This window comes from Fundulus heteroclitus, chromosome 1 (genome assembly GCF_011125445.2).
Source record: "Fundulus heteroclitus isolate FHET01 chromosome 1, MU-UCD_Fhet_4.1, whole genome shotgun sequence".
Classification (NCBI taxonomy): Eukaryota; Metazoa; Chordata; class Actinopteri; order Cyprinodontiformes; family Fundulidae; genus Fundulus; species Fundulus heteroclitus.
Window position 1 is genome coordinate 30,724,802 of NC_046361.1, and position 25,754 is coordinate 30,750,555.

The window sequence follows — 25,754 nt, forward strand, 5'->3', positions numbered from 1 at the left end:
TGCAGCATTAAGGTGATCAGCCTGTGGCTCTGCTAAGGTGTTTATTAAGTCCAGGTCTTTTTAATGGGGAGACCCAGTTCGTCTGGATTGTTGGGTCTGGTGTCTCTCCACTTCCTCCCCGTATATAGATCCTCTTTGGGGCTCAGGTCAGGCCAGTTCTCTGGGCAAACAAGCTCAATACCATTAAACCAAGTTTCGGTAGTTTTGGCACAGCGAGCAAGTATCAACTGGAAAATGAAATTAGCTTATGCATAAGGCGTACCAGTTAAAATGGCTCTGCTGTGTTGTCTGGACTTTATGAAACACAGTGGGCTGACACCAGCCAGTGAAATCTGAAAGGCACAAATGTGCCTTTCCAAGCCTCTTGCAGACTTTTGGATCTTGTATTTTAGTTCATATGCTAAATTCAATCGCTCTAAAAAATATTACTTTGGACTACTGAGCAATATTCCCGTCCTTTTTCTACTGAGCCCAGGTAAGACATGTCTGACTTTTTTTTTTTTGCCCTTTTCCCTTCCTCTCAATTTTTTAATTTTGTGCTTTGCCTCCTTGTGGAAGGTGTCAGTGACTAGTGGAATATGTTCAAGTCATTCGCATGATTGTGCAGTCTGTAATATCCATTCATCTTTCCAATATCAATACTCACCATGCAGTATCGCAGGGAAGCTGGTGCATATCTCCAGCGATCATTGGGTGAGAGGTGGAGTTCACCCTGGACAAGATAGTCCATCATGACATTTTCATAGTAAAAAAATATTTATGTTTTGCTCGGTTTTATGAAAAGTTCTGATTTCATCAAAAATATTTTTTTTGGGTTTTATTAGATGCAGGCCACAATCATCATAATTAAAATAAATAAGCATTGGAAAACTATCACTGCATGTTATAATACATGTGAAGATTGATTATTGAAATTAAGTTTTTCATATTGTAATTTTTTTATACACCTGAATACATTTCATTCACCAAAGAACTTGATTTTATCATTAGAAAACAGAAACATATTTTTCCAAGCACAACTTAGTAAAGCAGCCACAGATTTGTTTGTAACAAGATGAAATCTTTATTTAAGAGAAACAGACACTGAAGAGTGCAAATATGTGGAAGATTGGGCTATTGTTTGGGATTAACAATAACCAGCACTACTAATACCTGACAGAAGCCACGCAGTAGATAACAGATGTATGTTTGGCATGCAGGTTACCTTAACAAAATTTCAGTGATTTATCAGATTATGACATAGTTTATACTTGATGCAGACAAGAACAGTTTATCTGTTAAATGAATATTCAGATATTTCCTGAGTTTCCATTGACTGAGCCCTTAGTTCACCTTCATGTTATTCAAATATTATTTTACCCGATAAAATGGCAATGTCCACTTTAAGCAAAATACGATTTTGGAAGTTATTGGTTAACTCAAAGTTAGAAATAATTCTTTTTCAGGAAAACCTTTTATTGGAATGCCAAATTTCAGAAAGAAGTTGTGGTTTTTATTATTATTATTTGTCCATTAAAAGGAATGCAGTTTAGGAACGAGTAGCAGTTCTAACATGAAGGCTTTCCGGGGTTAGCTTCTCCATGTGAAGCACTACTCTATAACCCACCTAGCAAATCCCCCCAATTGTAATGGATAATGTTTATAATCCTCCAAAACTCAGTTTTATACTGGCCATGCCTTGTATCTTTATAACAAAACACAGTCAAGACTAAATTAATTCACCCTGGAGGTTCAAAGATTTGTGTATTGTAATTTTTTAGCTATTTAACAACCCCAAAAAAAATGTACATGTGAAACTAGATGAGCCAATTTAAGGAAAATGATGAACGCTGTATTTGGGTGATATCAGAGCTGTGGTTGACTTAGGCCTCCATAGGTGAACATAAGGGGGCAGGTGTACCTTCACTATACAGGGGAGCTCCTATCCCTATATTCTGGACAAACAAATAACTAAGCAATAGAAAACTCATTCAGATGGAATTGACAGACCCTCCACCAAGTTCTCAGATCCAGTGGCGGCTGCTGGGAAAATTGTTTGGGGGTTGCACTTGAGGTCGGAGATTACCTCTACTGGAACATAAATCCTTGCACAATAACCTGCCTGCTGCTGGATTTTTAACTGTGGTGATAAAGTTCCTTTATCAGCTTTTTTTCCACCAGTAAAAGCCTTGTGAAATTATCATTTTGTAAATAAATGACCACATTTTCTTTTGCTGCCACTGTTCTCTCCTGTCTTTTTGTTGTCGTAGTCCAACTCTTCCATTTGCTTTTCTGTGTTCGAAAGACATCCGCACCTGCTCATCTAAAATGCCAAGGGTGTGACTTTGATTGACAGGTTTGATTAATTCCTCTAATTGGATGAGGAATGACACAAAAAGCACTGATTGACCACAGACACAGCAAAAAATCTTTCAGCAACAAATTAGACACAAGCATGAGGTCACATGGAAGCAACAAGTTTTAAAAGGTACACTTATTTATCCAGCTCCCCGTGGTTTGAAACATTAAAATGGCATACATAAAAAAAATACCCTCAAATAAATCCAAAATGGAATGGGAATGCTGAAAAGTCAGACACATTTTGTGACAGAGCAGATTTAATAGTTACATTTTATTTTGTAATTTATGTTTACTGTGGCTACACCCTTTTACTGCTTTACTGATGGGGGTGGCACCCTAGTGCCCCCTATTGACATAATATCTTGAATTATATTTTACTGACTACAGCAAAACTGACTTTGTGCAAACACGTGAACGTTAGGAACACATGTCAATAAACCGAACGCTGTGAAACAACAAATGAAAGAAAATATATTGACAAAATCTATCTAACCACATAGTTTTGCTGAGGAAAATGCAAGCTATACATATATAAGAAAAGAACGGGGAAAAAAGTGAAGCCTTTAAGTGAAAAAGCCTTGTTTGCTCATGTTACAGCAGAGGGAGTAATCCTCCTGTGTTTTCGCCTGGATTTCCTGTGTTATTTTCTTCCCCCTTCTCTTCATTCCACCATCCTTTACGCCTTAGGTGTTTTGCCCTGGACCTGCCAGCAGCATCTTGGAAATATCGCACTCACTTCACATCCTCCCGTCGAACTCTGCAAGAGAAACAGTTGGAAGACAGTCTTCATAACATAACATGTCAGGTTGTTTATTAATTGAATGGCGATGAATTATGCCTCACCCTTATTGCACTCTTTAACCATTTCTCTTTCTTTGAGTAGGTTGTTTTTGTATTCTGTGGGGTCAGGGGAAAACACATGTGCAATCAGGGGGGAAAAAAGCCCATTTGCAAGCAGAAAAGGCCACATGTGTGTTTACTGCATAAATATGATAGTTCGGTGTACCTGAATTCAAAGGGTCTTGATTGAAAGTCCTCAGTTCTGTGCAATCTAATGCCATTTCATCTCCACTGATCACACTGCGTCTGCACACGAATAAGCACTCTTATAAGCATAACATTAAATGGAAAATATAAGAATAAATAGCAAAGAATAAAGTCTTACCTAACAGATCTACCCATTTCATACTCCAACCCTGAAACAGGCGACCAGTAATCACAGTGAAAACACATTTCATGAAAAAGAGCCTGAAATGGTCAGATAAAATAACCAAGACGGCAGCTAAAGAAACACGTTACCTCTCTTTTTCCGTCGCCTAGTCAACACGATGACAGCGAAGACAATGAATGCCAGTAGCAGGAAGGTCGCCAGGAAGTAGCCCAGGTGCTGCACGAAATACCCTCGTTGCTCAGGGAGGAAGACGTTTACCACGCGGGGACTACCGTCATCTGCTGAGACCTCCTCCGTCTCTGGAGGCAGAGAAGCGACAAAATCAAGGAATTAGTAAAAACTGATGCGAGCATAAGTAAAAAGTTAAACATTTTCAATTCAGTTCAATTCAATTTTATTTATATAGCACCAATTCATGAAACATGTCATCTCAAGGCACTTTCCAAAGTCAAATTCAATCAGATTATACAGATTGGTAAAAAAAAAAATCTATCTAAGGAAATTCAGCAGATGCATCAAGTCTTGACAAGCAGCATTCACTCCTCCCGAAAGAGCGTAGAGCCACAGTCGTCTGCATTGTCCATGTGCAGCAATCCCTCCTACTGAGCATGCATTTGTCACAATGTAAAATGATCTCAAATAACCCTCATACAGTGGCTATGATAACAATTTAATGTGAGCATAGTTGAGCTTTTCACATTTTGTCAACATTACAATTTCAAACAGGAAGGCATTTTATTGGGATTTTATTTAATACCCCCCACCCCAAAAAAACAAACAAAAAAAAAACACATTTGTGCACAGTTGTAAAATGGAAGAAGAAAAAAGTGCATGGTTTAAAAGAAATGTTACGTAACAAAACTCTGAAATGTGTGGGATGTATTTGTTTTCTGATACCTCTAAAATCCAGTGCAATTAACGTTCTTCAAATGTCACCTGATTAATGCATAGATTCACCCTGTGTCTATAGGAAGCCGTAAAAGGTTTCAGTTAAAGTTTGCAGCAAAACATGAGGTCATATGGGGAAGCTTTTTTTTTTTTTCAAACTGGGGCAGGGAAGGTGTTGAGAGCTGATGGGAAGATGGATGAAGCTAAATAGAGAAGAATTATAGAAGAAAAGCTGTTAGTGACAGAAAAAAATAACAACAACATGAGACTGGGACAGAGACTATGGCTTTTAATACAGCCAGAGCTGCACTGAAATGCGGTTCAGGTCAAAGCATATTCATGTGTTAAACTCAGTTAAATCCAGACCTAAATCCAAGTAAGAATATGCGGCAGGAATTTAAAATTGCAATCCAAAGACTCGCCATCCACTAAGATGACCCTTAAACTATTTTGCAGAGATATATGAGCAAATATTCTAGTGTCCAGATCATACACAAAAAGACTTGCAGCTGTAATAACACCTCCAATAAAAATAGTTCTGCAAAGTGTTAATTCAGGACTAAATACAAATGCATTACATGCCTCATATCTTCAAAATCTACAAAATCATCTACCGTTCTCCTTCTAATTTACAATTGTCCACTACGTTGTATTGAATCCTATAAAAAAAATACACTACTAGTTTTTAGTTGTAAGGTGACAAAGTGAACGTTTAAAGATTATAAAATACATTTGGAAGGTAAACGGATTGGCTAGCTCTGGTTCCTTTAAGAGAAAAAAAAACACATCAGGAAAAGCAGGGAGTTAAATGTCAGAAAGCCGCTCGGCTGTAATGACTTCCAGACCTGATGTCATGCAGCTGTTATTTTTTTCTTCTCCTCGGTAAAAACACACACTGACCAGAAAAGAGCAGAAGTGTGAGGAAGCCGAGGCAATTTCAGTAATGCGGTCTGTCTGCATGTCTGCATTAGTTTTCCATGCGGAGCGCTTTTAAGTCTTCTTGCAAACACAGAAATCCAGTTGCTGCGTGCTTGGAAAACCCAACATTTAGCTCATTGCTGAGCAGCACTAAACAGGCGGGACAACTGGATGAAGAAAACTTTGGCTTTTTTTTTTGTGATGCGAACTAATCGTACAGGTAGAACAAATCTTTTTTTTTTTTTTTTTTTTTTTTTGTCCTTGACATACAGGGAGAGTTTAAACAGACTAGAAACAAATACGCTGACATAGCTAATTTCCTGTCGAGGAAAGCTCTGGCCACGCTTACAAAAACCAGCCAATGGCGAAGAAAAAAAATGAAAAAAAAACAACAACAAAAAACGAGCCCCCTCCTCTGGTGGAGCTAATTATCAGCTGCCATTGTATAATGTAGCTAATATGCATGCAAATTGAGACATGTCTGAGGCCATTGTCTCTCAGGAGTACAACTGACCTGCAGAGAGCCGGAGCCACGTTTACCGCGGCGGCCCATTAACATCATCCTGACAGATCAGACGAGCTTGTTCGTGTCAATAGCTATTTCCCATATGCTGCTCACAGAATTCCCCTTTCCGTTTTATGCTGTTTCCTTTCGCCCCAGTGGGCCGCGGATCATTTGCAAGTCGATGAAGCGAAGAAAAGCGTCTTCATTTTCAAAGGGCGAGGTTTCATCTGAATTGTTGACAGCTCACAAAATGTTTTTTTCTTTGTGATAAAGGGGACGCGAACTGTTTTTGTACTTGACACGGGGAACCGCAGCGTGAAAAGGAAAAGCTCTCATGATTTGTTGCTGTTGCTCATTTAAAGAAAAAAAAACGAAATAAAAAAAAAGCTTTCGGCTTCAGTTCAAGAGGAGATCGACAACGTGGGAAGACAAGCTAAATACCTTGTTGAAATGTATTCAAAAGAGCTGCATCCCACTGCTTAACGTGTGCATAATTTACTGTGTTATTAAATGGGCTTGCAGCTCTTAAGGAGGGGAGGAGGATGTATAAGCTGACATACATTTGCCCCCCCTTCCTAACTTTGTTCTTTTATGTAACAGCTGGCCCAGATGTTGAACAGATGTAGGAGGACTTCCTTTGACTGCTAGTAAACATGGCGCGGCCAGAGGCTGATACACATCAGCAGAGAAGCAGAGCAGAGGCTGGCTGAGGAAGAATAAACAGCAGTGCAGATACCACGCCGGTCTAGACAGAGGGCTGGGACTTTTTGGAAAATTACATTTAAAAAAAAAGGAACAAAAGAGCAAAATATTCCCACCCTCTTTCCAAAATGACCGCACTTTTTGGTCTGCTCCTTAAAATGTGTGCAACTGCACAAAGAGCCGTAAACTATAAAACAGTCGGTGGGGAAAATTACATGACTTCCGCTGCAGGCAATTTGAAAGCTTCTGAAGAAAAAAAAAACATAATAGACAGGGGGAAAAAAGAAAAGGACCCAAAAAAATGCCAAGTGGCCATCACGCTTCAGAATGGTTTGTCTCCTTTTTCTTTCTCCTCTTTCCTTCTTTCTCAGTCTGCCGGCCTCTACATTCCTCCCGCAGTACCTCCTCCCTCTTTAACTCAAACACAAAAACAGAGATGACTGAGGAGAAAATTGGGTGGAACAGGGTCTGGGTTTACTGAGCAAGCATGCCTATAAAAATAAAAATGAATAAAAATAAAATAAAAACACTGCAATCGACTCCATCTCTCCACAGTTTTCCCAGGAGTCTATACGACAAGCACCTCCCAGAAAAAACAACATTCTGGTGAAACTGGTGTTTCTCTTAAGCCTGACCCACTTACTTGGTTCTAGCTCATCTTTAAAGGCGATTCTGGGAGGCGTCGTGGGTTCGTGGAGAAGTGCAGGTGCCACGGTGAGCCTGAAGATGCGCCTCTCGTACAGCCCGCAGTAGTGGTGGTGCAGGTGGCAGGAGTACAGGCCTTTATCCTCGGGCTTCAGGTCGGGGATCGAAAGTGAGAAGTCCCCGAACGTGAACGCATCCTCCGCCACGCTCATCTTCCTCTGGGCAAACGTCGGGCCGTAATCCCTCCGCTCTCCAGAGGCGTAGAGGTCCACCAGCCGGTCAGCCTTGTTGGGACGTACCCCAGGCGGCTGGAAGTCCCAGTGGGCCACCTGCTGCAGGTCTTCCTGGAGGCCGTCTCTCCACAGGGCCCGCCGGTTCACACAGGGCAGACTGACCGCGCTGCCCAACAGGACCACCAGCACGGTCTTCTCTCCGTCCCAGTAACGTTTCTCTTTCCGAGCTGGAAAAGCAGACACCGTTATTCAGCCGGCAGGTTGAAGCATGGTGCTGTGCCGCCTGGGAGCCTTACCTGACTTGGTGACGTTGAGCTGGATCTGAATGGACTGGTGAATCTGACAATAGTGGTGATGCAAGTTACAAGTATAAACGCCCGTGTCACTAGTTACCACATCTGGAAGGAAAGACAGAAAACGGTTAGTGAAGTAGAGGGGTTTATTGAGTCCTTTGCAACAGTGCTCACACCACGCATTACATTTATGACATGTCATCATCAGAAGTGTTGCTACGGGATAGACCGACACAAAGTAGCATACAAATCTGTCGGGGGAACAAAGTAACACAGGGTTAATCAAATGTATGCCATGCATTTGCATCCAACCCCTTTACTCTAACCTAATTATTTCCAGGAGTTCCCTAAAGCTTAGTTTAATGTCAGTATGCATACAACTGTTCTGCAAAGCCCTTAGTTTCTTAGAGAACGTTACTGTAGATCTGCAAGCACTGTAAAGACCTAGGAACGTACCAGACAATCTGAGATTAGCCAAGAGACTCAAAATGTGGAGGAGCTGCACAGATCTACAGCTCAGGTGAAGTTATCTTTCAGCTTGACCACTATTAGTTTGAGCGTTCCGTAAATCTGGACTTCATGGCAGGAAGAAAGCCTTTTTCCAACTTCAAAACGCTATGTGGAAGTAGGCTGTTGGAATGCTTTTCTTCAGCAGGGATAGGAAAGCTGGGCGGAGTTGATGGAAGATGAATGCTGGACAATACTGGAAGAGCTGCTAGAGGACTGGAATGACTTCAGACTGGCCCTGAGCTTCACCCTAGACATATAACTAGAGCTACAATGGAAGAGTTTGGCTCAAAACACATTTATGTGTCAGAATGGCCTAGTCAAAGCGCAGATATAAAGCATTAAAAGCAGGTGCCTCAAACTCCAGTCCTCTATGAGCGGCGTACGGCAACATTTTGATGAATCCTGGTCCTCAAAACCTATAAATGGAATAAAGTTGTGCCGAGAGCTGCTACAGAGCTAATAATTAGATTTAGGTGTGTTCAGGCAGAAGCAAACCTAAAAGCTGCAGGACTACACTCACCATGAGGACTGGAGTTTAAAACCCCTGCGAATGAGACTCTGTGGCAAGATTTGAAAACCACTGCTCACAAAAGCCCTCCAGTCTTGCTGAGCTTGAACTATTTTTGCAAAGAAAAATGGGAATAAAGTCCAGTCGTCTGAAGTGCGCTGGGTTGAGACATACCCCATAATAACCTAAATAAAACCTATATAATTTTCCATGTCACTGTTAAACACTACTTTGTGTTGATCTATCAATTTCAGTAAATGCCATTAAAGTTTTTGATTGTTAAAACGAAACAAAACATGAAAAAAATCGACGACTATGAATACTTTTTTATACTTTTTATACTTTTTTGTTTTTTGTTTTGGTGCTATAGGAAAACAAAATAGTCTCACTGTTGATGACCAGAGAGAAATTTCCATCAGTGAAAGCGGAGTCCGGGATGGAAATGCGTCCCTTATTGAAGCCATTGTAAACCCTCTGTCGAGCTCCAGGCGACATGTCCAAAACCCGCTCCACCGAATATCTGGGGCTGCTGTGGACAACGTCCCAGTGCACCACCCTCTGACGGTCCTTCAGTCTGTCCTGGGTCCACACCATGCGGGGGCTGTGGCAGGGCAGCTCGGCCCTAGAGCCCGCGGGGAGCGTAATGTTCTTGGCCTCCACCACCACACCACCCCCACCGCTGGTGCTTTGACCCCAAGCTGGCACAAAACATGGACACATTCACATAATGTGCACAAATACATATATTATAAATTCATCATTTATTGAGACATTGCATAGTAATATGAATATTTTACCTCCTGGCAGGAAGAGCACAGCAAGAACTGAAAGAATCAGAAGACATAATGGTTAGATTTTGATGCTTTCATTTTATTGCTGGCTGTGTTTTGAAACAAAATAAATTAAAAAAATTGCCTCCTAACAGATTTTGTTCCTACATTTTTGTCACACCTAATTGCATCTGACAAATATTAATATCAGACAAAGACAATCGGTTTTAACACAAAATGCAGTTTCTCAAATAATGATTTTAATTATTGAAGGGAAGCATTTTTCCAAACCAACCCGGGGAATAACTGAAGACCTGGTTCAGCTTCCCTTGGCAGCAAACACCTGGCACTAATTCTTTGCAAAAACTGGCAATCGGTCTTTTACGTCCCTGTGGAGGAATTTTACCTTTGAAACCACTTTCATCCTTAAAACTGCAGCATTGCCATAAGGCTTTGATCTGCACTGCCCAGACAGTAAAAACGTCCGGGGTTTGAGCAGATGTGGGTTCAGTTCAACGTTACAGAGCAAAGGATATCAAAGAAAAAGATGGTAAAAACACGAGACGCCGACGTAGAGCGATGCGAAAATAACACCCTTAAATATAGAGGTGGTTAATAACATGTCCTGGAAAATATTTGTTTGTGTTTTCTTCCTCTGGTGACTTTCCTACAGCACTTTTGCCATTTCTAATAATTCCTCCCACAGTGCTTTTTGGCTGTGTGTTTACTGAAAGGCCAGCAGGGCTGCATGCTGCCAAAGCATACAGAGCCTCTATTCATGGAGGGTTTTTGCAGGGCCGTGATCCTGGGGGGGGAAGAAGAAAAAGCAGTTCTCTAATTCAGCTTACTGCCTGGTCTCCAAAGTCCAGGAACCTGACCAAACACCTGTGTGCGTTTCCTCTGGACTGACAATAAAAACACAAAGTAATAAAAGCAAGCGCTGTTACATATGTTTGTGTATTGGGTTGAATGTTCTTATTGCACATGCACTTTTTAAAAAAACTAAGCATAAAACACCCATCAAGTCTTGTGGAATCTCTAATTGTCCAGGACATACTTAACAAGGGTAAATAAACTATTTACAAAAGTCAATAAATATTTGACTTTTGTAAACAGTTGAAGCCATCTTCATCTCAAAACTGAGCTGTGTACAGATTTTATATTTAACAGCTCAAGACTGCGGCTTGTCGAAAGGCGCCTCAATGGTCGTAATTAAGGTTATTGTTTTTCTTCTCCTCAAGATCAAGCAGAGGAAAAAATATTGAATCAAGAAGAATTAAAAAAAATCACATTAACTTCTTTGCTGCACCATTCTGTGGCATTTTTTCAGAGGTGTCAAAAGTATTCGCATCATCAGTATTACTCAAGTAGAAGTATAAACATTAGGGTTAAATATACTTCAGAAGTAGAAGTATCAACTCAAACCTTTTACTTAAGTAAAAGTATAAAAGTACCAGATATAAAGCTACTTGATATAATGAAGTAGAAGTAACCACCCCTCCCCCAATACTATAATTGTGTAGTATGATGTTGAGATATATATTAAAAAAAAATAGAATAGGCTTTTTGTTTGAAAACAAACCATTTAATGCAAAGCAAATATATTAAAGGTCCATATGGGTGCAACACTGAGCATCATTGTGGGTTCCATGTAGCAGAAAATCTGATGTCTGGTTGTCTAAACTTTGGTGCAAAAAATAAAGCTTATATTATCAATAACCTTTTACTTGTTATTATTGGAATGTAAATGAACATGGAAGATTTTGTGGGGGTGTTTGGCAAACAACTCTAACCCCAATCAAAATCACTCTGTTTGGGTAGCGCTATTTATTTGAATTTTTTTTGTTTTGTTTATATTTTTGTTTTGTTTTTTATTGACAAGCCAAAACTAAAAACAAGCTGAAATAAAATGGAGACTATTTTCAAAATGTAAGGAGCAGAAGTAAAATTAGATTAAAAAATAATTACTCCACTAAAGCATAAATAACCAAAATTTCTAAGTAAGGTAACAAAGTATTTATACTTAGTTACTTGACACCTCTGCTTTTTTTTACCACATTTATTCTAACCAGTATAGGAGAGTAGTAGAGGTTTCAAGTCTTGCACCCACATGAAATATTTTATTTTGTTCTACAATATTGACAATACAAGCTCTTTTGATAATGCTCAAAAGCGAGCCACCAAACTTGATAAAGGAAAATCAGAAAATCTCCTCCGACTTAAGCCCGTTTGCTATTGCGATGACCCGGATAACTGAGAATTTGCACAGGCGTGGTCTCTTAATGAGCTGCCAGAAAAAAAAGCCAGAGTGACTGGAGTTCTAGCTGCCGCTGTGATACGTAGACTGACACCCACCTGTCGCTGGGCACCTCCGGTCAGCTGGCTGAACGCAAACTCCTGCTCTTTTTCTTTCGTTTGTCCAAGAAAGACTAAAGTTACGTTTTGGAAAGCAACATTTCTGGTCGCTAAATACAAGAACAATCACGCCGGCCGTATACTTTTTTCTGCATTTATTACAGGCCAGCATAATTGCATAAAGTTGTCTGCAATAAGTGCTACTGAACTTAGCTAAATACTTAGCATAGATAGCATAACTAACTGTAATAAAAAATAGGTTGTAGTATTTTTGCAGTCAGAGGAATAAATGTCACTTTTTGTTTTAGTAAAGAAAATCTGTCAAATCTTGCTTTACATTTGAAACTAATAAAAAATGTGCTTAAATGTTTTCTTTTTTTTTAAACATAACTTTATTTGAATTTGTATATGTTTATACAGAATGATTTTGATTTATTTTCATGTAGCAGGTGTATCCAGGTTATAGGTTTATCATGTCACATATTTTAAAACAACTTTTTTTGTGTATTTAAGGACTTTCTTTGTTACATAATTAAATACAATTTTAAATGTGCAAGTTACAGCAAAGGTAGAGCTTATAAAACAGTTGTTTTTTTCTTTCCATCAGGCCTCTTCTTCTATTGTGACATTTCTTTAAGGTTAGGAAACTGTTTTGGAAGCCGCACCGATCCCACAGAGGACAGCGCACTCTGGAAAACTTTAGTGACTTATTTTGTTTGAAGGGTACTTTCCTGAGAAATTTAAAACAACGTGTCTCAGCTCCTGTAATTGTGTCTCATAAAACGAGCGCAAGCCATTGACTCACCAGCCTGTTTTAGGACTTAACTACATGCTACTGAATTACCCAGTGATAATAACATGTATTTAGCAAATGACTTAAGTCATTTGAACCCCATGAATCACAAGAAGAATCGTATCAGGTAAATAAAAGTCAGGGCATATGTGGGAGTAGAAAGCAAAAATTTGATCAGTAAACGGAAAACTGTTATCCATGACTGCTGTGAGTTACTCATGGTGCAGTCACAAGTTCAAGCATGTCAAAAGTTTCTATCTGCACTGTCAGCGGAACATTCAAGGATGAACCGAGACACCTGGTGTGAGTACTGAGGATGCTCACGGTGAGTAACAGAAATGGCAATGAGGATTAGTTCTGTATGAGAACGAGTTCATGTGTTGGTCAAACTTTTTGTACCATTAGGCCTACGAAACAGTTAATCTGAATATAATCAAAAAGCTCATTTGTTTCTGTAATTCTATTCAAAAAGTAAAACTCATCACAGATTGTTTGCACAGAGTGATACCTTTCAGATGTTTGTTTCTCTTAACTTTGTTGATTATGGCTCATAACTAATTTAAAGCCAGAATTCAGTTTTTTTCCCTTCCAATTAGAGTAGTCCAATAAAGAAATAAAAAGTATTATGATACAAAAATGTCAGCCTGTTGAAAAAAAGCCAAGTGTACAGAAGATGCACTTGGTTGGGGTTCCTTCTGCATGAATTACTGCAGGTGGTCTGTCGTGGTGGAGGCAACCTGTGGCTCTGCCTGGGCTGCTCCAGCTCATCTGCATTGTTAGATCTGGTGTTTCATCTTCCTCCTCACAGTACCCCACAAGTCCTCTGGACCCCACAAGTCCAATCAGCTACAGCGATAACACGGTCATTAAACATGTGCTGGTGTTTCTGGGAGTGTGGGCCGGTGCCAAGTCCTGCTGGAAAATGAGATCAGCCTCTCCCCAAAGCTCGACAACAGAGAGAGAGAAACATTAAGTGCTGTAAAATTCCTCAGCAGACAGCTGCGCTGACTTTGGACATGTTAAGACACAGTGGACCAACACCAGCAGATAACACGTCTGTCCACCCACTCCATCACGGGAGGTGGAAACTTCACACTGAACTTCTAGCAACTTGGCTCCTGTTCTTCGCCACTCTTCCTCAAGACTCACATTAAATGCAAATTATTTCACCTGAAAACTTCATCTGACTATGTACCTTTAAGAAAAAGTTGTGTCCTTTTACTCTTTACCCCAACAAAGTTATCTCTGACGGCGACTCTGGTTTAAGTTTGATCTAACACATGTGTCTGTCTGTGGAGGCTCAGAGGCACTAAATCCAGCCATAGCTCAAGCCTTGTGACTTTCCCTGTAACTCGTGAAATATCTTTGCTTCACAATTCTCTTAAGGCTGTAGTCATCCTTGTTGCTTGTGCACTTTTTTCTTCCGCTCAACTTTCTATTAATATGGCAGCTTCTTTGGCTATCTTACCAAGCTATTGGAGGGCCAATGTCTGTCTGTCTACTGGGTAACTGTCGAGTGACAAGTCTTCCCTGTGATGTTTTTTTTATCTTATATTCCAAATTTAAGCTATAATCTCCATCATTAACCGAAAATAAACAAATAATTCTATGTTTTGCAAGTCCCAAGTAAGTCTCAAATCTTTATCCTCAAGTCCCGAGTCAAGTCTCAGATACAGACAGCCAAGTCCGAGTCAGGTCTCAAGTCAAAACAGTTATTCCTCAAGTCAAGTCCCAAGTCTGAAACTTCTGATTTCAAGTCGTTTTGAGTCTTTAACAATTTTGAAATGCATGTTAAATGTAAATAATAGAGCATGTGTTCTTTTTAAATCAGTATTTTTCTCAAAACGTGATGAAACCAGTGCAACTGACCTTACACAACAGTATAATTCCAGAATATTCAGTGAAAAATGCAACAGCAGAACTTCATATTCAGACACAAACGAAATTACTCTTGGGAGCATTTATATCCTTAGCTTTCTTTCTTTTCCTTTTTTTTTTTAAATCTGGGTAATCTGATTGGCTGTGCTGCAGCTGGGGAATATGTACAGAGTGGGGAAAGAGAGATACGGTCTGCGATTGTAGATACTGATTGAGTGAAATGAATTAAAGGTGCGCACTTTTTTAATCATAGATGTCTCAAGCTTTAGATTTTGGGTAAAATATCAATATTTTCAAGCAAATCTTTTCAAGTCCAATTCAAGTCTTGAGTCATTGGTGTTAAAGTCAAATCACAAGTCTCTGAACACTTTTTCAAGTCGAGTCTAAAGTCATAAAATCATAAAATCAATGACTCGAGTTCAAGTCATGTGACTTGAGTCCCCACCTCTGGTGCCCACTACCCCTGCGCCATCAGAGCATGCCCCATATACAAACTATTTGACGATGTTCTAATTTACTGTGATGCAGTTGAACCACTTCCAAGCTGTGATAGGTGGGCCACTTTCAGCAGGACCAAAGTGACTGGTCTCTCCCGAGTCCAAACAGACTTATTCTTCTTTCTATGAGCCCCTGTCATTTTCTGCCTCCAACGACTAGCTGCATGCAGCCGTGGTTGTTCTAATCAAAACAGTGGTTCTCATCTTTTCCATACCCCACTGCTGTTTGTGGCTGATCATTAAAACAGACCTAACCATCATAAACATGCTTGGGATGGATCCCCCTCCTGCTCCACGCCGCCCCAGACCCAAAACAACCCACTCGTGGTGAAACACTCATTACTGACACGTATAATGACCGGCTGCTGGATTGTGCTGATTCCAGCTCTCAGACCGCAGTTAACTGGAAACACATTGGGCTGAAGCCATTAAAAAAATCCCACATTCAGATCACAGTAAACTGCCTGAACAGGACGGAGCCAGTCGCAGCCGTACCGCCATGCTGTGAGATGAAATTCCCTTTTTTTGTGCTCAGAGAACAGAATCCATCTTCTTTTCAAACCAGAAAATCAGAAAAATAAGTTTGTGTCCTGAGAAATAAAGATATACTTCAGAAAGTTAGACTTAAGACTGTAAGATCCATGAATCTGTATTAAAACAAGAATGTTCACCACATAATTTAGTCACTATATTCTATTAAACTATTGTAATAACTTAGGGAAATTTTATTATAGCTTTGTCAATTACGTTTGCTTTTTTCAGCTCAGGTAGGAAATAATGTTGCTATTACACCTTGGTTCCCTTTATTTCCAGCCGAACCTTGTTAGATAAACACTGTCCCATGCCAAACTAGTTTATAATGGATCATGCAGATTCATAGGACCTTTAATTCCTCAGTAAATTAAATGAATAAACGCAACCGGCACATTTGTCAAAAAAAGAAGGGGGGAAAAAATGTAAAAAAAAAAAAAGACTGAATGTATAGAAAATATATTAAGGTTAATAATTTAAATAAATATAAGACTTTGAAGCATATAAGACTTTGAAGCATATAACTCCCTGATAGATATGAGAGAGAGACAGAGAGAAAATATATGTTTTTGGAGGATTTCTCAATATCTAATTGCTGAATTTTGATGCAGGGTAGCATAAAACAAGACATGTTTTTGGATGAACACGGGAAAACGTGGTCTTCTATGAGCAAATTCATCCTGAACATGTTGCTTTAAAACACAATTATTGGGTAATGCACCCCTCCAGGTGGAAAAAGTACCTCAATCCATCATTTTCTGCTTTTCTGACCAGCATATTGTTAACCACAAAACACAAGTTTACATGTGACCCTCTGGGTTGGGACTGACACCAGGCTTACTACCCACTTAAGAATTTATATGAGTTTAAAGTCTTTTGTGTTTTGGAATAAGAGGCTAAAAGCCATTAATTAGATAGATAGATAGATAGATAGATAGATAGATAGATAGATAGATAGATAGATAGATAGATAGATAGATAGATAGATAGATAGATAGATAGATAGATAGATAGATAGATAGATAGATAGATCTTTGCAACCTGGATCAAATTACGAGAGAGAAACGTTCCTTCATCACTTTCTTCACTTTATAAGAGGATGAAAAAACACAAAGGACTTACTCTGCAGGAGATTCATATCATGGAGCATCTTCTTCTCAGCGCTTGTAGCAGATTTGCGGGTCCGTCAGAGGTGATGGTGTGCACACCAGTTGCTAAAACTCTGAAAAGTTTGCGAATCTGCAGCTGAGCTCTGTGCTGTTCCTGCGAGTTGGAGTCTTCACAAGCTCCACCTTCTCCAGGCCAGGAAATTCAACACCGCCACAGTTATGGGCTGGCTGCGCTTCAAGCAGACCTGCACACTGGCGTTTAAAGCGTGTTGTGATGGAAACAAAGCAGTGTGCAATAATCTACACTTAAAACCAAGAGCCGCGGTCTTATAACGCAACCCAATTGTTCCGTTTACACTCAGTGTGCTGCTATATATGAATATGAAGTCATTACAGGACGTTCCTCAACTTACTTTCCTTTCAAAAAAAAAATCCCTGCAGCTGGATCTGCTTGGAGTTCGTTGAATCATCTGCACAGCAACTTTTACAGATAGAGGTATATTTAATGCTTTCATTTCCTGCATATTTCCATTAAACATTTTTTTCCCATATGGGAAAAAAACCCCTCTAACTTTCGACCTTTTTAATGTAAAGCAGAATTTAGAACTGTTTTTTTTTTTCATAATTAGCTAAATGCCACCACGAAAACGCATTATGTCACCTCCAATTATGTAACAGCACAATACTGCCATCTAGTGTATACCATTGAAAAGTAATTTATAACCTTTGAACTTCACAAACTTTAACATTGTTTTTTAACAGGTACACTACTACAAAGCAGGTCATAATTGCATGTAAGTGACATGGGCTTTCTGTATAAATACATTTGTATTTAGCCCCATGTATCCTAATATCCCTAAATAAAGTCAATTTGTAAAATATTGGAAAAATGCTGCTGATCTGTGAAGGTCTCAGAGGTTTGCTAGAAAACTAACCTTGTGAGGACCAAGAAACACAGCTAACTGGTCAGGGACAAAGTTGTGGAAGAGTTTAAAGCAGAATAAGATGATAAAACGATCAAATCTGCATCTGCAAACCCACAGCGAAGTGGCCGTCTACCCAAACCGATAGGTCGAACAAGGTGAGCACTATAAAGAGCAGCCAAGATACTTGTGGTTACTCTCGAAGAGTTGTAGGGATCTGCAGCACAGGTGGGATAACATGTTGATACCACAGGTTAGTCATGCAGTCCACAAATCTGAAGGCTAGAAGGCTATTGTTGAAGGAAGACAGCACCATTAACAGTTTGCCACAAACCATGAAGGCACAGACCAAACACGTGAAAGAAAGGTGCTCTGGTTGGCTGAGACCTAAATTAAACCTTCTGGCAAAAACCTAAGACTGCCCATCACCCTAAAGGCATCATCCCAACAGTGAAATATGGTAGTAGTGGCAACTGCATGATAAGGGGATGCTTTTCTTTGGCAGGGACAGAGAGGCTGTTCAGTTGATGAGAAGCTGGGTGGAACTGAACTGAAAAAGCTGGGAGAAAACCTTTTAAAAGACTCCAGGCTGGTCCAAAAGTTCATTTTCCAGCAGACAGAACCTAAACACAGAGGAGCTGCAATTAAATGGTTTAGATCAATATTTCTACACTCCCGTCCTCGCAAACTGCTGTCCGCCATGTTTTAGGACTTTTCCTATTCCCACACAGCTTACTGGAACAGATGGGTGACAAACATCTGCAGCACTTGATGGCCTGCTGAGAAGGGAAGGTATATTCATTTAAATCAAGTGTGCTGAAGTAGAGACACATCGATGATATGGAGGACAGTGGGCCAGCTTTAGGAATTAGTGTTGGATTAAAGACAAAGTCCATATCTAAAAGTAACTGAGAATCAGTTGCACTATTAAATAATTGCTATTCATAGACGCTCTCCATCCAATCTGACTGAACTTCAGCTGTTCTAGAATTTGTAAAAGCTTCAGGTTGTAGATATGAAAAGCTGGTAGAAACATAAAAAGCTGGTTCTACTTAAAAAAAAAAAAAAAAAGCATCCGCCATTTTTTCTTCCATGATAAAACAACACTCCTTGTGCTGCCCTGACACATGGAATACATCAAATCTGATTGTAATGTGACGAAATGTGAATAAGTTCGAGGATTATAAATATTCAGACAAAGCCCTGTATGTAGAGAAAGGAAGAGCAGAACATTTCTATGTGTGAGGTGAGGCAGGGAGATCTTTATTCAGATGATGAATTTGGAAAACGGAACCGTACACATGAGGAATACGACCTCGTCCCTCAGGCGGGCAGAAAGCAGTGGGCCCGCCTGTCAATGAAGCGCGGTGTTCAGGGTGAGCCAGAGGCAAGGACACGACACAGACAAAACCTTTGCTTTCAGCGTTTTTCAGTTCCTTCTGTTTCCTTGTTGCTTAATATAGATCTTCGGCGTGGTCCATCCATCCGGAGCCTTCTTCAGTCCAGCTCGCATCCATATCCTCTCAAGTTCCTCCTCAAATTTTTTCTGCACATAATATACACATAATTAGCCATGCTTTTGACAGCAAGCATCTTAATAATAGTACACGGGAACAAAAGTGTTTAAGCAACAACAGAGTTGCATTCGACCCATTTGTCCTCACCTGCTTCTTTCTCCCCCTGCCCTCCAGCACTCTTCTCCTCAGGAACTTGGTCCGTTTCTGCAGCTTCTTGTACTTATGCCGGTTCATCTTTCGCCGTCTGATCTCCAAAACATTCTTACATCTCATGGGTGTTGCTGTGCCCTCCCCGTCCTCCACCGCAGGCACGGAGTTTGGTGGCAGCAGCTTCTCTTCCAGCAGCTCCGCGTCCCCCTGCGGCTTGGCGGACTCCAGCAGGGGAGGCAGGGAGTAGCGTAGAGACAGCCAGCTTTCCAGGGGACTCACCGACAGCTTCCGTGGCACCAGAGCCTCCTCCAGCTCTGGCTCAAGCTGGACCCATTGTGGGGGGGTCGTGTTGTCTGCTGCTGTTGAGTAATTTCTTGTTTTTTTCTGTAGTGATGAGCGGGACGAAGGAAAAACTGCGGAGACGCACGCATTTAGAATCCCTCCATGAGCTTGAACTCCATCTGGGAATTAAAAGCAAACAATAATTTACGATTGTTTTCCGATATAGGGTCAATTCAACTCACATTTTTATATTTAGTTATATTTGACACACCTGACAACTGCGTCCCTTCTACATAAAAGGAAAAATAGGTGAATCAAAATCATTTATTCGGCCTAAGTTGAGGAAAAGAATGTGGTGAATGATAACCTGACCCTAGCCAGATGGATGTCGCTCCGCCTAGCTTCACTCACATCCATCTGGGACATCTCCCATAGAGAGTGATTTCTCCAACCAATTTTATTGTCCAGCCAATCAGGACGCAGGGCTGAAGTATCATAGATGTGACGTAGTGGAGAAGTGACCGTGAGACTGTTTTGATTTAGACAATGGCGGCTCGCATCGAGGAAGCAAGCGTTAACATTGATGCTGCTATTTCTTCCGTGTTGTCCAATCTACCTAATATTGTTTCATTAAAAAAACATCAGAGAACGGCTCTGAAGGCTTTTGTTGGTGGAAACGATGTTTTCGCCCTTCTCCCGACCGGATTTGGCAAGTTTTGTTTTCCGGGGCACGCCCACAGCGGAGCGGTTAGCTCGAACCATGTTAGGAGGTCTTTAGTCCTCGACGCGGTCGGCCCGGGATCGACTCTGACCTGCGGCGCTTTGCCGCCTGTCTTCCCCCCTCTTCCTGTCAGCTCACTGTCAATAAAACGCGTGCCACTAGAGCCACAAACACATTTAAAAAAAAATAAGTTTTGTTTTTTCCTGCGTCGCTCTCACAGCGTCACAGGTTAGCTTCGGTGTGAGTGGTTGAAATAGCACGTCGATAAAGATGACAGACAAGTGGCTTATCCAATCATATGCAAGGATTTTTGATAAGGCTCATCCTTCAAAAAAGGCAATTCCTATGGAGATGTCCCAGATGGATGTGAGTGGAGCTAGGCGGAGCGAAATACATCTGGCTAGGGTCAGGTTAGGTGAATGAAGGAAGTGAGGAAAAAAAAACCAGCAGCCCCGATACTATGAGCAAGTCCATATATTCATCAATCCCATAATGCAGCAGTGAACAGTCATCTTCTCTTTGTTGCAGTAAGGGGCAGCCTGAAGTTGCTGTATCCTTTTGCTTGACTCTTTCTGACAAAAGTACCAGAGAGTTGTTAGACGCTGAAAAAGACTTCAGACTGGTCAAGAGCTTTGAGTTCTAGCAGGACTACCCTAAACATACAGCCTCAGTCGAATGGTTTAGAGCAGCAGTCACCAACATGGCCCTCAAGGACCACATGTGGTGGCCTCAAGCCTGTTCAAAAAGTGGCACAGCTCTCCAACGAGCTGCATTTAAAATGCTTTTTTATTCAGTTGCTATTCCTTTTTAATCATGGTTGTACTTGCACAGATTTAAAATTAATTAAAAACATGTTTGTATTACATAAAGTTAAGGTGATCTCTGACTCTTCTGGTTCAAAGGTCAGTACAGGTAGCCCTTCGTATGACACAGTACCGATGAAGTAGCTCTCAACTTCTAAAAGGTTGGTGATCCCTGGTTTAGAGCAAATTCAGATGTTAGAACAGCTCAGTAAAAGTCCAGATCAAAATCCAACGGAGAATCTGTTATGAATTCAGAAATGTTTCCACCCCAAATCTGAGAGTTTGAGCTCATTTACACAAAAAATGGGCAAACATGCCACTCTAGATGTGCAAAGCTGTTGAAGATAAACCCCACGAAAGACTTGCACGTGTAATTGGAGTGAAAGGTAATTTGAAAAGTACTGTGTAATGCACATCCATGCCACACTTTTGAGATATTAAGTCGTATTTCTAAACCATGTACATTTATGTGCCTACTTCATGAATGTGTGACTTTGGTGCAGTGGAAAAAGGAAAGAATAACTTAGCACGGCACTGCACTATAACTATCCCAAGGTTTAACAACAGTTTTGGTAGCAAAAAAAATTATAATTGTTTAAATTACTACAAGGTACCAGCCACAAAGCAAAACAACAGAGAGATAAAGCTTTTCTAAGCTACAGTTTTCTCTGGAGAACAATGGAACAAAATGCCGTACATTGATAATTAAAACGTTATATCTTATTTGTTGATACTTACAAGTTGCTCTACTTAAAAGACAAAGTCGCGGGACAACCCTCAAGGTAAACATCATCAATGATCAGCTAAATAAAGGCATCAGTGACGGGCTGACACATCGAAGGTCCTGGAAACAAGAAGAGCTTAATTAGTCAAACGTGATTCAAGACAATTAAGGAATACAGAGGAGAGAGACAACGAAAGGGCAGACTGGATTGGATGGCAGATGTTGGACCCAGAAAAGTGCTTGACAGGTGATTAAAGACAACAATAAAATTATCAGCCAAGAATTAACGTCCTGCATGTTTTAGATGCATCCCTGCTGCAACACAGGGGACTCAGATGGCTGAATTACTGGAGTTTCTCAACATATCACCAGGTTTCCTCAGGATGGGGACTCATGAACCATTTATTTAACTCTGATGTGTTGGACACATGCAGGTCCTGCATCCAAACCTACAGGACCATCCCTGAGTAAGAGGCAGACACGCTGAGAAATGATTGTGACTGCAATCTGATCAACACCGCCCCAAATTAAGCGATTAAGAGTTCATCTGACAAGAGATTTGTTACAGTTTACCGAATCAAGAGATGCATATTTTGGTTCTAGCTCTCAAATATAAGCAGTGTTAAATTATTCTTCATTGAAAAAAATTAGGCTGCTATTGGCAGTTAGTTTTGAAAATTAGGAAATTATCTGTAAAATAAGTCAGACTGCAGACGAATACAATTCAGAGCACGTTTAAATGTTTAAACAGAATGTGAGAAAACGGAACCAGAATAGCGATAACGATTCAATACCATAAATTATACATCCTGAGATATATATATATATATATATATATATATATATATATATATATATATATATATATATATATATATAAAGGGGAGAAAGTAGAGACCAAACGCAAAAACACCGACAACCTAGTCATTTTTTCACACTTCACGGATTCCTCGCAGCTAGTTCTGCGGACGTAAAAATCGTCATATTGCGAAATCAACAAACGAACAACGAAGTCCCACTAAACAGGGAGACGCCGTGAATATTAATAACTCAAGAAAAAAAATTAACATTACCAGATAATTTTTTGTGACCGAGTTTCCTCGTCAATGTGACTTAGGGAATCAATTTCCGGTACGTGCGACGCGTGTTTACTGCGTTTCCTGTTTCCCGCAGAGAAGAAAGGTTCCGCGGGAACAGATGGAGTCCGATTATGAACAGATCCGCTACTGTAGGTCATCGTATTATATGTATTATCCCCCTACTTATGTACCCATGTGTTCTAGTGTTTAAAATAGTTTATTCTCCCAATTTAAGAGTTATTTTTGGATTCGGTTAATTTGCTTTTTTTTTTTTTTTTTTTTCGTTTTTGTCAATAAAGGAAACAAAACATTGTGCAATACATTTCTTTATTGTCCCACAATGGGGAAATTCGGGCGTACAGTGGCAAAAAATACATAGGCAGGGTTAAACGTTAAATAAATAACAAGCTTATCTAATCTAAAGTCAGTTCTAAAGCAACAGAGAATGAACTTATCAGAAAGGCCACAATAAATGTAAAACCAAAATCAGAGTACGTTTTGCACAATTATTGATAATATGGCATATTCAGGCAAAAAAAATAATGTTCAAGTTAATCAGAGGAAAAACAGCAGCCGACTTACACAACAATATGAGAAAAATTTGCAATATGCATGGTACGAGCAATATTTCGGAGTAAGGAGTGTGCAAGTGTAGCAGGTAGAGTCTACTCTAATTCTTCTTGTAAAGAGCATCAGATCAGGGGTCAACGACCTTCACAATCAAAAGAGACATTTCTGCTCTTGGTATAGCATACAAAAAAAAAACTTGTCTTACTGTTGAAATTGTAACCTGCATTGTGACTCCTGGGGGTTTACTGGGGCTCTCCTCTGCTCTTCTCTGGGATGGGGGAGGCAGTTATCCCTGTGTTGGTCATTAGGCTCTGGATGGTAGGTCATTGGCTCCTCACAACCACCACTGAGCATTTGTCTTATGGATAAACCTTACATACACAAGCATACTCTCACAAACACCCACAGGTGCTTGGATCCAGGTGCTCCCAGATATTTGGCTCCTCACAACCACCACTGAGCATTTGTCTTATGGATAAACTGAGCATTTGTCTTATGGATAAACCTTACATACACAAGCATACTCTCACAAACACCCACAGGTGCTTGGATCCAGGTGCTCCCAGATATACTTCTATACAGATAAACCCTAAAATCAGCTTTGGCTGTCACTAAGTACATCTTGTAATAAACAATACTGCATATTTTTCAGTGACGTTACCAAAGGTGTTGGTTGTTTGTACCTGTGATACCTTTTTTGGTTGGATTTGCCATTATTTTTACATCTCTTTCAGCAGGTGTAGAAGCAGACTCTGAGGATGTGTATCTTGTGCTCTCTTTTTTCTCGGCTCTATTTCCGTCACCTTTTATCCCTTTTAAGGTTTTGCCTCACCTTTTCTCTTCTTTTATTTCTCTTTTACCTTTACCTGTGTCCATTGAACTTGAAATAATCCCAAAATAATATCCAATAAAGTCTGTGCATATATATCAAGGAGAGCACTGTAGCGAAAGCAATAATGCTTCCACTTGTTAAAACCAATCTGTTGGGCTCGCTTTGGCATTAAGAAAGAAATTCTTAGTGCTACACAGCCAGACTGGACATGTAAAAAAAACAAAAAAAACATTAATAAATAAGAAATAAAATTGTAACCTATGGGCCAACTCCAGAAATTGGGTCACTTTTCTGGTAAAATTAGCATAAATAAAATTTTATTTCTATTTTTATGCTTTAAAAATAAAAAAATAAAAACATCACAACCTGCTAAATGTTAAACATGTATTAAATTTATATTTATTTAAAAAAATGGAAATATAAAATAACAAAAGGGGGAAAAAATAATGTTTGCAAGCTGATAACATATTGACAATATTTTGTCACCATTAGTTTTAACCTTTTGTGGACATTCTATCAGAATTTTATTTAAAACACAGAAAAACTACTGAAGTTCAACTTTTATTGTTTGCTTTGTGTTTAATAACACTGTTCAGTGTTTTAAGGGCTACAGGTTGCAGGCCCTTTTTTAGGGAAACATTGGGCAGACTTTCAATAGAAGCCACAACTACAATTAAAATTGTACATTAGAACATCTTTGAGTGAAACAACATGTACAAATAAGATATTTCTTACCATAAATTTGCAATCTTATCTTTAGAAAAAAATTAAATCTTTGATTTAATTCTTTTTGTTTTCAAGTCCTCAATATCTATGGTTGTATTATTTATTGTTTCCTAGATTATCTGAAAAATCCACTGAACACTTCAGCATTTCCTTTTAAACGTATGTCTGAATATAACACAAGTAAATCATAACTTTTTTTATTAGATGTGATGTTTACAGTTTGTCAGACAGCATCTGAAATTGCTGAGTGTTAATTGGGGCACTGCTATAATCTTCTCTGTTCACTGAAGTGTCCATTGTGTTTGGTGAAACAGTCTGGCACAGTTTTCATCCTCATTATCACCTCACCATCCTTGGAAGGATAGCTGTGCAGTGAACATTTACAACCTGCTATGCTGGTATAAATAACATTTGACGCAACCTTTAAATGGGAAGGATACATTTGTTGGCGCCTCTGCTAAAGGAATATATTAAGCTTTAAACAAACAACCCCCTTTAAAAAAGAAGGCAGCACTAGTTGTCCCTTGTAACAAGGTTGGAGCAAACAAAATAAGGGACATAACATTTTTTCTAGATTGTCCAGAGTCCTGGACCCTTTCTTATGCTCTCCTCTTCCCGTTTTAAAAAAAAAAAATATTCTGTTTTGGTTCTTTGTAGCTTGATATATCTGAAGATGTCTGCTTCCCTTATTGGATTCTACAAATGATCTTTCCAGTCTCACATAGCTTTCAGGCAGCCCCATCAAATCCTTTACTAGTGTGAATTTCTCTTCTTTGGTTCT

At 39.7% G+C, this 25,754-nt stretch overlaps 2 protein-coding genes across 2 annotated transcripts; both read right to left on the bottom strand.

Moving 5' to 3' along the window:
• Positions 1-2,440: 2,440 nt before the first annotated feature.
• LOC105935240 (matrix remodeling-associated protein 8) lies at positions 2,441-16,801 on the bottom strand. Its single transcript, XM_012875550.3, has 10 exons — positions 16,660-16,801; positions 9,511-9,537; positions 9,103-9,411; positions 7,699-7,800; positions 7,168-7,629; positions 3,640-3,810; positions 3,506-3,536; positions 3,347-3,426; positions 3,184-3,237; positions 2,441-3,097 (listed from the first exon to the last, which is right to left on the bottom strand). The coding sequence occupies exons 1-10, from the start codon at positions 16,685-16,687 to the stop codon at positions 3,078-3,080; spliced, it is 1,284 nt and encodes a 427-aa protein (XP_012731004.2). The 5' UTR covers positions 16,688-16,801; the 3' UTR covers positions 2,441-3,077.
• A 2,000-nt stretch (positions 16,802-18,801) lies between these two features.
• Positions 18,802-22,998, bottom strand: aurkaip1 (aurora kinase A interacting protein 1). The gene is made up of 4 exons (XM_021323124.2): positions 22,840-22,998; positions 21,781-21,886; positions 19,234-19,697; positions 18,802-19,115 (listed from the first exon to the last, which is right to left on the bottom strand). Exons 2-4 carry the CDS (start codon positions 21,833-21,835, stop codon positions 18,999-19,001), a joined length of 636 nt encoding a protein of 211 aa, XP_021178799.2. The 5' UTR covers positions 21,836-21,886; positions 22,840-22,998; the 3' UTR covers positions 18,802-18,998.
• Between the last annotated feature and the right edge of the window lie 2,756 nt (positions 22,999-25,754).

Excerpts from the sequence above, each read along its gene's own strand:
- LOC105935240 (XM_012875550.3), bottom strand. The coding sequence starts at position 16,687 with ATGCTCCATGATATGAATCTCCTGCAGA. Across the intron at positions 3,811-7,167 it reads TAAAGATGAGCTAGAACCAA|AGACGGAGGAGGTCTCAGCA; the intron begins GTAAGTGGGTCA and ends CTCTGCCTCCAG. Across the intron at positions 3,238-3,346 it reads TCAAGACCCTTTGAATTCAG|AATACAAAAACAACCTACTC; the intron begins GTACACCGAACT and ends CTGACCCCACAG.
- aurkaip1 (XM_021323124.2), bottom strand. The coding sequence starts at position 21,835 with ATGATGTTTACCTTGAGGGTTGTCCCGCGACTTTGTCTTTTAAGTAGA. Across the intron at positions 19,698-21,780 it reads TCTTTTAAGTAGAGCAACTT|ATGGAGTTCAAGCTCATGGA; the intron begins GTAAGTATCAAC and ends TTTAATTCCCAG. Across the intron at positions 19,116-19,233 it reads GCAGGGGGAGAAAGAAGCAG|AAAAAATTTGAGGAGGAACT; the intron begins GTGAGGACAAAT and ends TATTATGTGCAG.